The 14,371-nt window shown below is 40.5% G+C and overlaps 1 protein-coding gene and 1 gene segment (V, D, J or C); both read right to left on the bottom strand.

Annotated features, from left to right (window-relative positions):
• Positions 1 to 14,371, bottom strand: part of LOC102160313 (T cell receptor delta constant) — a 660,440-nt gene that overhangs the window by 628,438 nt on the left and 17,631 nt on the right. The window lies entirely within an intron of this gene.
• LOC102165261 (T cell receptor delta variable 1-like) lies at positions 11,334 to 12,174 on the bottom strand. The segment is given in 2 exon segments: positions 11,334 to 11,857; positions 12,068 to 12,174. Coding segments are annotated over 2 exon segments (558 nt in total).

Below are 14,371 nucleotides of genomic sequence, written 5' to 3' on the forward strand. Positions count from 1 at the left end.
AAAAATGCTGGATCCTTAACCCACAGCTCCAGGTCAGCAATTGTACCTGTGCCTCTGCAGTGACCCAAGCATTTACAGTCAGTTTCTTAACCACAGTGGAAATTCCCCAAAATTGCTTTTTTTAAAAAAAAATAAATTTACAGTGGTAATGCACGAAAATTTTTAGAATTATAGTCAAATTTGGGGAAACATTTATCGAGTTATGTGCTTCAAGATTTCATTACATTCCAAATTGTCTTATTGCTATAACCACATCTTAAGTACTATGAACTGATGACATTCATTGGCCAGTTTGTTATGTCTATATTAGTTTCCTATTGCTATGTAACAAATTACCATGAACTTTGTGACTCAGATGAACATCCATTTATCTCACAATTTCTATGGGTCAGAAGTCAGGGCACGGCTAAGCTGGATCTCACAAGGTTACAATCAAGGAATCAACTAAGACTGCAGTCTTTTCTGAGGCATGGTGGTCCTCTTCCAAACTCATGTGGTTGTTGGCAGAATTCATTTCCTTGAAGCTGTAGCTAATCAAATTATTGTTGAATGATTCAAAAAAATGTGTATGTTTGAATGCATTAGAATCTAAAAATACTCCAAAGATCAATCTATAGGTAGCGTCCCATGCATATAAACAATCAAGGGTTGGTTGTAGCTATTTAGAAATATTACTTGTGGGAAACAGTGCCAGAATCCTAGTTCTACCATAATAAATGATCACGAATAATGGCTCAAAGCAACAAAATTGGTTCCCCTACAATCGGGCATACACAGGTCTGAGATCAAGGTGTCAGCAGGAACTTGCTCCCTCTGCATATTGTAGGTTAGGATTCTTCCTTGCCTCCTCAAGCTTCTGGTGGCTCCAGCTACTCCTTGGACTCTGACTGCATAACTCCAATCCCCACCTCCATGGAGAAGACCTCACAGGGTCTTCTCATCTGAATGTCTTTTACAAGGACACTTGTCACTGGATTTAGGCCCCACCTGGATAATCCAGTATGATCTTATCTTGATATCCTTAGCTTAATTACATTTACAAATTCTCTGTCTAAATAAGAGCACACTCATGGTCCATGGATTAAGATGTGACTTAAGTTTGGGGGCCACACCCTCCAATGCACTATAGGAACTTTAATGTCTTTGAAGTGTTGCCAAGTGAAATATAAATGGTAGGGATCTCAACACTTCTTTTAGAGTCAAAAGTGAATCTAAATCTGAATTACTGCTTAATATAGGAATAGCAGGTTTAAGATGTGCTGGACAATGAAAATCCCATGAATTAACATGAAACTTTTTGAAATACACACCATGGGGATAACTTTTCTTCCCAGGGATGTTGGATTTGGACACCAAAATGAAGACAAAACTAGCATGGCAATCCCCATCTCAAAAGAGCAAGGAGTCTGGAGGAGGAGCACCTGGGGAGGATCTTCATGCAGATGCAGCCCTGCTGCACTTTGCATAGAGGGATAAAAACCAGGGCAGAAAAGTCATGCACTGGAGAAGTTTGCCTTTTCCCAACTCACCCCATGGTCTCTGTTGTAATCTGAGTCTTGCGGTGTGAAGTAGAATTTGGCCAAATGAAGAGAAAGGGACCTGGCCCTGCCTGGGTTTACAGCCTAAAGGGAATCTCTGCATTCCTAGTAGGAAACTATTGGACTGAATATCAATATAAGATGGCTCTCAGAGGCAATTATTCCTGTCAGAACAATCATAAGAGTGGTCCTGATCCAAGAATATCCTAATAAAATGGTCTAAGTGTTAGCCTATGAGATTTCAGGTAATGTGCCTAAACTGGGCCACTTGTGTGCATTATATACAGGTTCATGGGAAAAATTCATTCTGGCCAAAGAGAACAGCATCTGCAAAGGCTCAGATTTGGGAAAGAGCTTAATATGTATATAAATGGTTAGAATTTTAAAGTGGCTGATGTGCCCTTGGAGTATGTGGTAGAAAAGAGTGAATAATGAAAGTAGAAGATAACTTAGAGGAAAAGTGTAAATCGCCTTGTATTTCTTTTTTTTTTTTTCCTTTCCTTTTCTTTTCTTTTTTTTTTTTTTTTTTTTTTGTCTTTTTGCTGTTTCTTGGGCTGCTCCCATGGCACATGGAGATTCCCAGGCTAGGGGTCTAATTGGAGCGGTAGCCACCAGCCTATGCCAGAGCCACAGCAATGCGGGATCCGAGCCACATCTGCAACCTACACCACAGCTCACGGCAACGCCGCATTGTTATACCCACTGAGCAAGGGCAGGGACCGAACCCGCAACCTCATGGTTCCTAGTCGGATTCGTTAACCACTGCGCCATGACGGGAACTTCCTCTTTTTTTTTTTTTTTTTGGCCTTGTATTTCTTAAGATAGAATTGATTGTTATGACCTCTAATGGTCCTTCAACACCCAAAGATGAGCAGGAAGTGATCTGATCACATATATGTTCTATAACAACTCTGGTGTTCGTGTAGATGTTAGATTCAAGGAGCTGAGAGCAGAGGTAGGAAGCTACTTAGAGGTCCTCATAATCATCCTAGAGGGAGGTACTGAATGTCTGAATTAGAGCAGCAAGAGTACAGAAATAAGGAAATAGGTGTGCGTGCTATTTGGAAGGTCAACTGACTTAACCTTGATGATCACTGAAGGTGTATGGGCTCTTCATTAGCACCCTGGTACCCATCATCATAGGGAATGTGTTTATTTTATCAGCTCATGTGGAAAATAGTGGCCAAAATTGCCCCCAGTGACCCCTGCTTCCTGATATTCATTTGCTTGAGTAGTCCCTGTGCAGTTAAGCTGAGTTGGTTCCATGACTCACTGAATTAAACAGATGAGCAGAAGTAACATCATGGTGGTTCTGAGACTAGACATGAAGACTTCTTGGCAGCTCATGCTTCTGTGCTTTTGGAAGCCCTGAGGCACCTGGTACAATGCACAGCTTCCCAAGAGACCATGAAGAGAAACCACAGGCAATGGCCTTGGTCACCCCTGAGAGTGTCTGCAGTGAGAGATGAGCCCTGCCCTGTTGGTTGCAGCTAAGTCCCGGCTTCCACGTGTTCCCACTAAGGCCCAGACACAATGAGTCAGCAATTTGACAGGTTCCAGTGCAGTCAAGCCCCCAGGCATCCCATGGAGCAGGGGTATCATGAGATAATGAAACCAGGACTGTTTCAAGCCACTGAGTTTTGGGATTTTTTGTTAAGCTGTCAAACGCAATGGCTTGGGAAGGAGCCTTGCTGGGGACTTGTGAGGAATTGTCGGGAATAAAAGTGTGTTTCTCCTCTCTCTGATTTCCCGTGGTCTCTAAAAGCTGGACCGGAAACATCTGTCTATTTCACCAAACTTCATTTCACATATGGCTATAGTGTTCCTGCCCTGGAACAGAAGAGAAGTTGGCAGCACTCAGATATGATGGGAGCCTGGGGCCCCCCAGCACAGGAGCAGGTGGCTGGTTCCTCAGGTTGGGGCCCTACAGTAAACAGGAAGATGTAAGCTTTTCTTGTCCAATGTGATTTTTATATTTTCCTCATTCTTCTTGTTCCATGTGACAAAACTGTAAAAAAAAAGGGGGGGATATTTACAATGTCATGTCTGTATATGTATAAATAATCAAAATTCAAAAGACTATTTTCAATTTGAGATCAGCGTGAGAATCCAAAAAAAGCGGGAATTTTGGTCCAAATTTCCTTAGTTAAACATGACTTTCATAAAGATATAGATATTTCTTGAAAGATCTCTCCTCTCCAGATTTACATTTTTCCCACTTTTATAACAGTAGATTTTCCAAATTAAGTCCCACTGCATCCAGGAATTGAGTACTTGTGTGGGGAGAACTTTTTCCCATCACCTCCTAAGGTGAGCAGGGGGCACAGGGAGCTTGAAGTCATGGGTATGTTTCAAGCAGCATTCTACTTTGAAGTGCTATATGAATGAAATCAATTCTATATGTTCTATGATATAAAAATGCAAAATAGAAAAAGTCACACAATAGATATATTATTATTTGCAACTTAGAAACAAGAAATCTGAAGCTCAAACAGATTGAGTAATTAACTTGAGATCAAATATATGGTAAGGGCCTTAGTAAGAATTAGAATACATATCAGGAGTTCCCTTCATGGCTTGGTGGTTAACCAACCGGACTATGATCCATGAGGACTCGGGTTTGATCCCTGGCCTTGCTCAGTGGGTTAAGGATCCGGCATTGCCATGAGCTGTGGTGTAGGTTGCAGATGTGGCGTGGATCCTGCCTTGCTGTGGCTGTGGTGTAGGCCAGTAGCTACAGCTCTGATTCAACCTCTAGACTGGGAACTTCCATGTGCTGTGGGCACAGCAAGAGTTAGAACACATCTTTCTTGCATGGAATCTATGGAGTTTGTAATATGACATGCCACCTACACCTGGGATGTTCAGTAAATGTTTTATGTGCTTAGAGAAGATATGCTCTAAAAATAATCAGAGTCTACTTTTTTGATTTCCTCTCTAATAGTCCAAAAATGGGAACAACCTAAATGTTCAGCAGCTGGTAAATGAATAAATAAACTTGGTATAACTATCAGTGGACAACTGTTTAGCAATAAAAAGTGTTTAATAAGAATCTATGCTACAACATAAGTGAATGCTAAAAACACTACATTAAGAAAAGAAATCAGGAGTTCCTATCATGGTGCAGAGGAAATGAGTCTGACTAGGAACCATGAGGTTTCGGGTTTGATCCCTGGCCTTGCTCTGTGGGTTAAGGATCTGGCATTGCTATGAGCTGTGGTATAGGCCAGCAGCTGCAGTTCCAATTATACCCCTAGCCTGGGAACCTCCATATGCCACGAGTGCGGCCTTAAAAAGACGAAAGACAAAAAAATAAAAAAAGAAAAGAATAAGAAATCAGACCAAAGAGACCCCATAGTGAATGATTTCATTCATCTTAAATCTTCAGAAGAGGAACCCATAGAGATGTAAAGCAGATCACTGTTGCCTGGGGCCAGATGTGGGAATAGGGATTATTGTAATGGGCACCAAGGATTTTTTGTGGTGATGAAAATGTTTAAAACTAGATTATGGGAATGGCTTCATAACTCCACTAAAAATCATTCAACTATAAATTCAAAATGGATGAATTTTATGGAAAGTCAATTATATATCAATAGAGTTGTTAAAATAAAAATTGTGTTCTATCTTGCCTGTGTCAGAGTCCAGGAATGATGCTAGTTTAATTCAGCATGCACATATTTGTTTAAAAAGTGACTTTGTGTCCAGAATTTCCCTAGGAGCTTGAACATTATAAAAGCAATATTTTATGTTTCCTATGAGCTCAAAATACAGTTAGGAAAAAAGATGTCCAGGGAAAACTTAATAGTAGAAATGAGCATTATTTTAAATTGTTCAGAATTTAAATCTAATTCTAGGAAACTTGTAGTATAAATTGACTACATAAACTTCTTCCCAGTGAACAACTGAAATAAAGGCAACAGCATGGGATAGGTGCCAAAATCAGGGATCAGTGCCTTCGACGTAAACAAACTTAAACTGTGTTCTAAAAAGTGGACAGAATGGGAAGGCATCTCAATGGCTAACCTCTATCCTTCCTTCCCAAGAAAAGAGAGGCAGCTATGGTTAATAGGGCAAATCCTGAAAAGCCTCATTCATGTCTCCTAATTTAGAGGTACAGAGGCTGAGGTTAGCGATGGGTTGTTAGACAAACAAACTGCTACAAGCCAAGTTCCTTTTTTTCTTTTTTTTTTTTCTTCCAGATCTGACTCCTATTGGAAGAACAGGAGAGGAGTGAGGGCATGACCACTTCAGAAAGCTCACTTGCTGTGAAGCTGGTTTTTAATTCAAGTACTAATCCCATTGAAAAATTCTTATGCATATTGCAGGTGCCATGTCCAGGTCAAGCGGGACTACCTCCAACAACCTTGGCATTCCTGCATCTAGTAAGGTAGAATCCTGTAATCTATAGCAACCACTTTACCTAAAATAGAGGCGAGCCAGTGGACCATCAGATACATTGCATAATTAAATCTTACGTGAAATGACTTGCAGGATGTAAATCTTGAAAACTGTAGATAAACAATATAAAGTGTGGTCCAGCTAAATCTTTTATATTAGTGTTTGACTAGCATGGACTTTAGAAATATTTTTATTTTTTGTACATTTATTCTGCAAATATATATATGTACTTATTTGTTCAACAAATATATAAAAATATATACATATATCTATTCAACAAATAAATGGATTGGGCCTTCTATGTGTTAAGCGTAGTTCAGGCACGGAGGATGCAGCAGTAAGGTGGATATAAAAGACCTAGATTGCAGGGGAAGGAAAAAATACATAATGAATTTTTTAAATAAAGATAATTAAAAATAGTGATAACCACTTCAAAACCATACAATACTGTATTGAGATGAAGAATTACTCTTGAGGTGAGAACAGGCATCTGCTCTCAATAGGCTACGGAGGGAGGGCTCCACTCTGACCCTTACTCTGCAACACCAGGCAAGGTACTGAACCTCTCTTAGGTCCAGTTTCCTTTCTCTAAGTAGCCAGGATCTTTCTGCTGGGTGCTGGGCTCAGCATTGGCATTCATCATCTCATTCACTTCTGATAAGAACCCTGCCTGGCAGATACAACCAATATCCACGGTGAAGAAACCGAAGGCTAAAAACTATTAAGTCATTTTCCCGAGAGAACTCAACAAATGAGTGGTAGATCTAGAAGCACAACCCAAGTCTTTGATCTCAAGCACTTTGCTACACCGCCTCCCTAAAGGAGGATGGGCCCAACCTTGAAGGGTGCCAATAAGAACTGAGTGAAAACAAATGACTTATCACAACACCTTCCCAGCTGCAGGTGAGGTACAAAATCTTGGGGGGGGGGGTTGAAAGACACTGTTTAAACCTGCAGAGGAGTTTTTCTGAGGTATATTTAGCAGTTTACATAGTAGATTTCATGTATTATCATAAGTATCCATGGTCTGTCATGTTTCTTACTGTTAATAGGAAATCAGTTCATTAAGGTGTTGTACTGAGAGATCGGATGGAATACAAATATGGAAAGAGTATACCAAGCAGTGTTTGCTGCAACTGCTTTTTTTTCCCCTCAGTCATGGAGTCTTGCTCTCACATCTCAGGATATTTCTACACTAGGTTAAAGGACAGAGCAGTAGACCCAATTTCACTTACCAGAGAAAAACCCCCACTTTGTGCAAGAATTCTGAGTTGTCTTTCAAAGGTATCCTATTACCTTCCTGCCTGGATTATCCTATGCTTTGTACTTGAGTTTGTCTTTTTTTTTTTTTTTAAAGTCTTTTACTTTTGAATCTAGCAGGCAGAAAATTAAACACCAGTCAGTTCTGGAGTTCCTGTTGTGGCTCAGAGGGTAATAAACCCAACTAGTATCCATGAGGATGCAGGTTATATTCCTGACTTCACTCAGTGGTTTAAAGATGTGGCATTGATTTGGGCAAAGTCAATTCTGATTCGTCTCTCACACAATTTACGCAATGGGCAGATGATTCACTGTGGTCAGTAAAGGTAGCTCCTACCTTGTCTAAGTTTCACCACCTCTTAACCAGTGAACACTAGAGGGAAAACTGGGAGGTCAGTGTAAGCATCACAAAATATTTTAGCAGGACACCAGGTGGCAGTGCCTCAGCTTTCATTCTTGCTGCAGGCAAAGTGCTAGAACCTGAATATCAAGGTAGGAAAATAGATTTAGATAAAGGATTCACAAAGGAATAACACTGAGGAAAGACATGAAGGAATTCAGAGGTTTACCATGTAGACATTTGGGGGACAGCATTACAAAGAGGGGGCACAGGTCTCGATATGGAACATGCTTGGAGAGCTTAAGGAATAATACTTCCTCTTTTTCGGTGCAGCTTCTTATTCTCCCCAGCACGTTATTACCTAAGAAACTAACTAAAGCATTCAGCACTGTTAACTGGTTAGTGGATGATTATCTCATCTGCTGACCCTGGGGCCATCTGTACCTAGGATTGGCATCTTCTTTTCTAGGTCCCTTTAGGTTCCAGTTTAAACCAGTAATGTCAGCACCACTGAGACATCCAGCCACCCTGTTCTGGGGCCAAGTGCTTCTCCAAATCCAAGTCGTTCACTTTGGGAGACCTCTAATGTGTTACACTTTGGCTGACAATAAAAGTTTGAGGTGGTTTCATAGTTAGGAGAGTTACGTTTCATTTCTCAAAGGTTAAAAAAAAAAGGGGGGGAAGAATAAAACCTACCTTAGAGGGTTTGTGATATTTAAATTAGATAATGAATCTGAAGTGCATACAACAGTGCCTGATGTACAGTAAGCTCAATAAATATCAACTTTCTATTTTCTAGTAACAATGTTTTTTCCTGCGATGTCCAGGTCTGTGATCTGTTACTGCTTTTTCTTTCTTTCTTTCTTTTTTTCTGTCTTTTGTCTTTTCAGGGCCACACCCACGGCATATGGAGGTTCCCAGGCTAGGGGTCCAATCAGAGCTACAGCTGCTGGCCTATGCCAGAGCCACAGCAACGCCAGATCTGAACCATGTCTGTGACCTACCACCACAGCTCTTGGCAATGCCGGATCTGCAACCCACTGAGCAAGGCCAGGGATCGAACCCGAAACCTCCTGGTTCCTAGTCAGATTCGTTTCTGATGCACCACAACGGGAACTCCTGTTACTGCTTTTTCTTTTCTCTATATCAGTTCAGTGCTGGAAGCTTCTAGAAAATTTGCTTAATCATTTATTTTCCTGGAGACAGTCACTATTTCCCCCTATCCTCTTAAGGTCCTATTCTTCTAGTACATTGATACAATTAAGGTGCTGTAGGACACAGATGGAATGCTCAGATGAGGATTTATTTTCGTTTTCCTAATGAATAATAGCTTTCTTTGAACATTTATTAGCTATCAAATATCATATTTCTTAAGTGACTTTTCAAGATTTCGCCATTCTTGGAGTTCCTGTCATGGCTCGTCGGAAACGAAGCTGACTAGCATCCATGAGGACACAAGTTCCATCCCTAGCCTTGCTCAGTGGGTTAAGGATCTCACATTGCTGTGAGCTGTGGTGTAGTTCACAGATGCTGCTCAGATCCTGTGTTGCTGTGGCTGTGTCATAGCTCAGCAGCTACAGCTCCTGTTTGACCCCTAACCTGGGAACCTCCATATGCTGTGGGTGCAGCCCTAAAAAGACAAAAAAAAAAAAAAAAAAAAAAAAAAAGATTTTGCCATTCTTATTAACTTTTTTTTTTCTTGTTGGTTTATATGAACTCCCCCCCCCCACATTTGAGTCTTTTTTAGCAGTATGCATTGCTAATATAGTTTACCTGCCTGGGCATTGACTTTCCATCCTCTTAGCAGTAATTTTTAACAAGGACAATTTAAAAATATGCTTTCATGTTTATAGGAGGCTAGCTTGAAAGTTTTGTTTTTCTTTAAGCACTCTAGAAATGCTTTCCCCTGGTGATTTCGACTTCTGAAAAGAACTCAGTAAGATTCTTAATGATGTTTCCCAGAATAAAATATATCATTGTATAGCATTGGCAAAATTATTTCCACTAAATAGGACTTTGGATTTGCCTTCAATGCCTTACAAATTTCTGCCAAAACCACAGTAGTGTACTTGCAGAATCCCTTATTCAACTTCATGGCATTTCTCACAGTATTATTCTTGTATAAGCAGCTTGTTTTACAGAAAGTCAAGTATAGCCGTGAGTAGAGGTGCTTGTTATGAGCAAAGTGGTTATGGAAGGACTAGTGGAAGAGGAAGTTATAAATACCAGCTACAAACATTTGGTCACTTACAAAAGCAAGATCTATAATGGTTAGAATATTTCTTTTTTCATTTTGATATGGATATATTTATATACTTATGTATCCATAGCAAAACCATTTTTATCTCTCCTCTCCCATTTGCCTGCATGTAGTAACATAAGAAGCGCTAATATAGGTTAATCTTAAAATTTGATACATCTCAATATTTATGATACAGGATTTTGGGGAGAATGTGACTAGATAGCAGAAACAACATCACCCCAAAATGGTTAAATCAACTGGGTTTACTCTTTGCCGGAGAGAGTTATCTTGTTTTGGGCTTAATGAGAAAAATTATATCATATTAGTAGGAAGCATAGTTTTGCTGTTGTCTTTATTTAAATTGTGTTGTTAAAAGGGGTATAGATAGATACTCAGCTAATAGGGAGGCAAGTAAACTAGTTAACAAGCTACTGTGGTAGCTTTATATTGTCTCAACAAAACTGTTTTGGAAATGTATTTCCCAGAATTTGCTTCCCTGTATTATTCTGAGTTACGGTTATCCATGAAAGAGATTTGTGCAAGATTCGGAAAGTGGATGTAATGAAGCCACCATATATATCTCTCTCTCTGTGTATGTATATATATTTTGTCTTTCTCAGGGTGCACCCAGGGCATGTGGAAGTTCCTAGGTTAGGGGTCGAATCAGAGTTGCAGATGCCAGCCTATGTCACAGCCACAAGCAACACCAGATTCAAGCCCCATCTGTGACCTACACCACAGCTCATGGCAACACCGGATCCTTAACCTACTGAGAAAGTCCAGGGATCAAACCCAGGTCCTCATGGATACTAGTTGGGTTCTTTACCACTGTGCCACCAGAGGAACTACAAGCCACCATATTTTTGTTTGTTCTGCTGGTCTGTGCAGGGCTGCATGGACTATAGTGACTCATACATGTTGTTGCTGATCAGCTAGTTCATCTTATCGATGAGTCAACTACTCCACTTCCCAGCAGATCTCTCCCTTATCTTCTATCTTGGACCAAGTATGCGTGTAGCATGATGGCAAATGCCGCTGACTTCTGAAAATCACCCATTACTGTGTGACTGAAGGAGGTGAAATTCAGACAAGATTTAATGTGTCTTTGTGGGTTTCAATTGTCTTCATGGTCCTAGTATGTCCCGATGAGTCACAGTTTGTCCATGTTTTTGTTCACATCCAACTTCCCTTTACATAGGTTACCCTAGTTGACTTACAGTAAATTCAGGATGCATACCAGATAGAAAGATAACATCTCTGCTTGGCTCCTCCACAAGCTCTAGCATTTACATGAGTTCTGTTCCTCATGGTGTCTCTTATTCTATATCACATGTGGTTCTGCTTCTCTAACTGTACCCTAAGGGACACAAAGTCTCTGAAGAAAGACCCAAGGAAATGATTTTCATGACAATTCTAGATAACTAGTCCAGATTAGTGATGTCAACATCTGTAGGTGAAATTTCCACTTTAAATTATTTTGGGGCAAGCTTTCAAATTTAGACAACTTTATACATGTTCTATATTATTTAAAAATAAAAATTCAAGATGTGAATGTAATAGTGGGAAGTTACTCTAACACCTGCTTCCAAAGGAAATGGAAGGAACTTTTATTTAGAAAGTAATCTTGTCCAGACCACAGATGAAGCAACCACAGGACAACCACTTCTTGTCTGGGGTCTGCAGGTGTGCATTTCAGCTTGGGTCCTGCAGCAGGGGGCCTCTCTTGTATTGAGCTCTGGGGTTTTTGTTCAGCCTCTCCTATTGCTTCAGGCACTGTGAGCTCCCGGAGAGCACAGAAGTACTTAGCAGAATCTTGCAGCTGTAAGGCTGAAATGGTGAGGCTGATGAAATTTTGTGCTTTCTGGAAGTTTGTGGAGTAGCGGCCATCCTTTGTGTTCAAGCCTTTGGATTCCTGACGAATAAGGAAAGTCATCTCTCCACTGGGAGGCTGTTTATACCAAAAAAGAATGTATTCATTCCAACTTGTTTCATAGCGACAGTTTAAGGTGACTTCCTCTCCAACTTGCCTAGATACAACTGGCTGGTCTTGAGTAACTTTCTGGGTCACACCGGATCCTACAGGAAAAATCAGAAAACAGAGAAAAACAGTGAATAAAATAATGGAGGAATTAGACTACCTTAGGACCCAAAGACAAGCCCAGTTGAAATCATAATATGCCTGCTTTCCGGCCATCCCCCTTCCTCCCCGAGTCCATGTGAAGCACCCGGGCCTGTGTGCAGTCCTTTCCCCCTGAACCTTCCCACCATGTGTGGGACCATCCCTACCAGAGAAGACGGAGGCCAGGAAGAGCCAGAGCAGGCTGGAGAGCGGCATGTGGCACGGATTCCCCTGCACAAGAGTGTTTTGTTGTGCCTCAGGCTGAGCGTTCAGTGTCTTGGAGTGCCTGGCAGCTCATATACATAGTCCCTGGGTTCCTGTGTGACTCCCCCAGACAGGAAGCAGGGCTTGTTATGTTCATAGACCACGTGTTCTATGCACAGATGAGAAAAAGTCTGGCTCCCCACAAACTTTTACTTTGTCTACTTGTCTTTCCCAGGTCATTATGTTAGACAGATCCTAAAAAAGGAATTGGAAAAAGCAATGGTTTGAGCCAAGGGGAGCTGAAGACTAAACAAGATGGCATACATTGGTAATTATTCCGCAGAAAAATTTTACTAACTTATTGAAAAAATAGGCTATGTATACTTCTTTTAATCTAGTTAATCATCATCATTTAACCTATACTTACTTTTCTCCATTTAGCATCTAATGACTCTTTTTGGTGGTGATTTATTTAAAATTAAAGCATAGTTGATTTACAATGTTTCTTCAATTTTTGTTGTACAGCAAAGTGACCCTTTATTAAAACCCACAGATGTTCAGCTTTCTTGGTGAAAGGCAGTCTTATCCAAAATAATTAATGTATCTCTTTTTTTCTAGGGCTGTACTAAGGTTTGTCAATAAAGTTATCTTACTTAAAAAAATCAGTCCTTCTGACTTTCAGAATCTATTTAGTTGTTTGTGTTTTTATGAAATTATTACAGGAATAAAATATGATTCTTATGAAATGTGACATTGAGCTTTATTTACTGGCCTTTGAAGAGGATCAGGATATTCAGTCCAGTTGCCTCTACAAGTAGAATTGTATTTATTAGATCATGTGCCTTAGAATTGTCCTTATGTCACATTTTCTATCCCTTTGGTCCAAAGTGTTCAGTATCACTTGTGGGCAGTTCATTATTTTTCTCTTTGAAAATAAGGTCAAGATGAGCAGGCCAGGTCTTTCTGTGACACAGTGCTACAGTGCACTCCTGCAAAACATGATATTGAAAGGCTACAAACACTGAGTACATGTCAATACAGAAGTTGGTGACTGAAGTTTTGTAATCTGATACACGTCATGTGGAAAGCAGCTGTCAGTCTTCCATCTGGCTTCACTGTTTTCATGGATGAATTAATATAAAAGAACCAAGGCAAATAGACCACTAGAAAAGAAACTTCAGACCAGGTCTCTAAAATAGCCAATCTTTTGATTTTTGGGGTCAAAAGAACTCATTAATGATTGATGCAGGAGGAGAGCTGATATATAGTTGAGACATCTCCTCCTCTGTCCCATTTCACCTCTGAGAGCTGACAGGCAGCCGACACCCTGGTTTGCAATTATTTGTAACTAAGCAGAGGAAACTGTGAATGCCCACAGCAGCCTGGAGACCAGCATGATGGCAGGATTTTGACCTTGTTGAAATGGACCTGTTTTGAGTTCCTGACAAGTAGGGTGCAATGTCCCTTAGCTGCATTATAGCAGCTGCTTCTGTGCAATTTCTGACTGGATCGAGTCGGAATGTGTTATTATGACATGCAGCTTGGGAGATTTGTCCTGTCCTAAACAACGTTTTTCCTTTCCTCTTGATGTAATGATAAATGATTATGTCTGGTAAAGGACAAGGCAAAGCTTAATACTGAATGTGAGAAGAAGGTCGCATTCTATTACTTAAACTATCCAAATTTAGAAATTAATCTGTGATGAAATATGCATGGCTTATCTGGAGCAAAGTCGTTATGAATCATGCTGTGTTTGCAAATATTCATTCATATTCTGATTGTTCTCTTGCCTCCATTTTTTTCCCCCTTTGGTCTTTTTAGGGCTGCACCTGCGGCATATGGAGGTTCTTAGGCTAGGGGTCTAATCGGAGCTGTAGCCACCAGCCTATGCCAGAGCCACAGTAACGTGGGATCCAAGCCATGTGTGTGACCTACACCCCATCTCATGGCAATGCCGAATCCTTAACCCACTGAGCCAGGCTCAGGGATCAAAGCCACAACCTCATGGTTCCTAGTCAGATTAGTTAAACACTGAGTCAACACGGGAACTCCACCTTGCCTCCAATTTTGATTCTAAATTGCAATATGCTCTCAGATCCTTGGCTTCCCTGCAAAAGCCAAACAAGTAGCCTCCCTTCCCTCCTATTTACCCACCAGAGCATGGGAACTGGTAGCTTCACAACAGCAAATATCGCTCAGACAAATGGCTAACAAAATAGCTTCTGAGTTCTGAAATCTCTCCAGTTGTGTATTGCAACACCAAATGG

This window comes from Sus scrofa, chromosome 7 (genome assembly GCF_054392235.1).
Source record: "Sus scrofa isolate SSC_HxYL_T2T_F1_AM1 chromosome 7, Sscrofa_HxYL_maternal_Yorkshire_Landrace_v2.0, whole genome shotgun sequence".
In the NCBI taxonomy this organism is placed as follows: Eukaryota; Metazoa; Chordata; class Mammalia; order Artiodactyla; family Suidae; genus Sus; species Sus scrofa.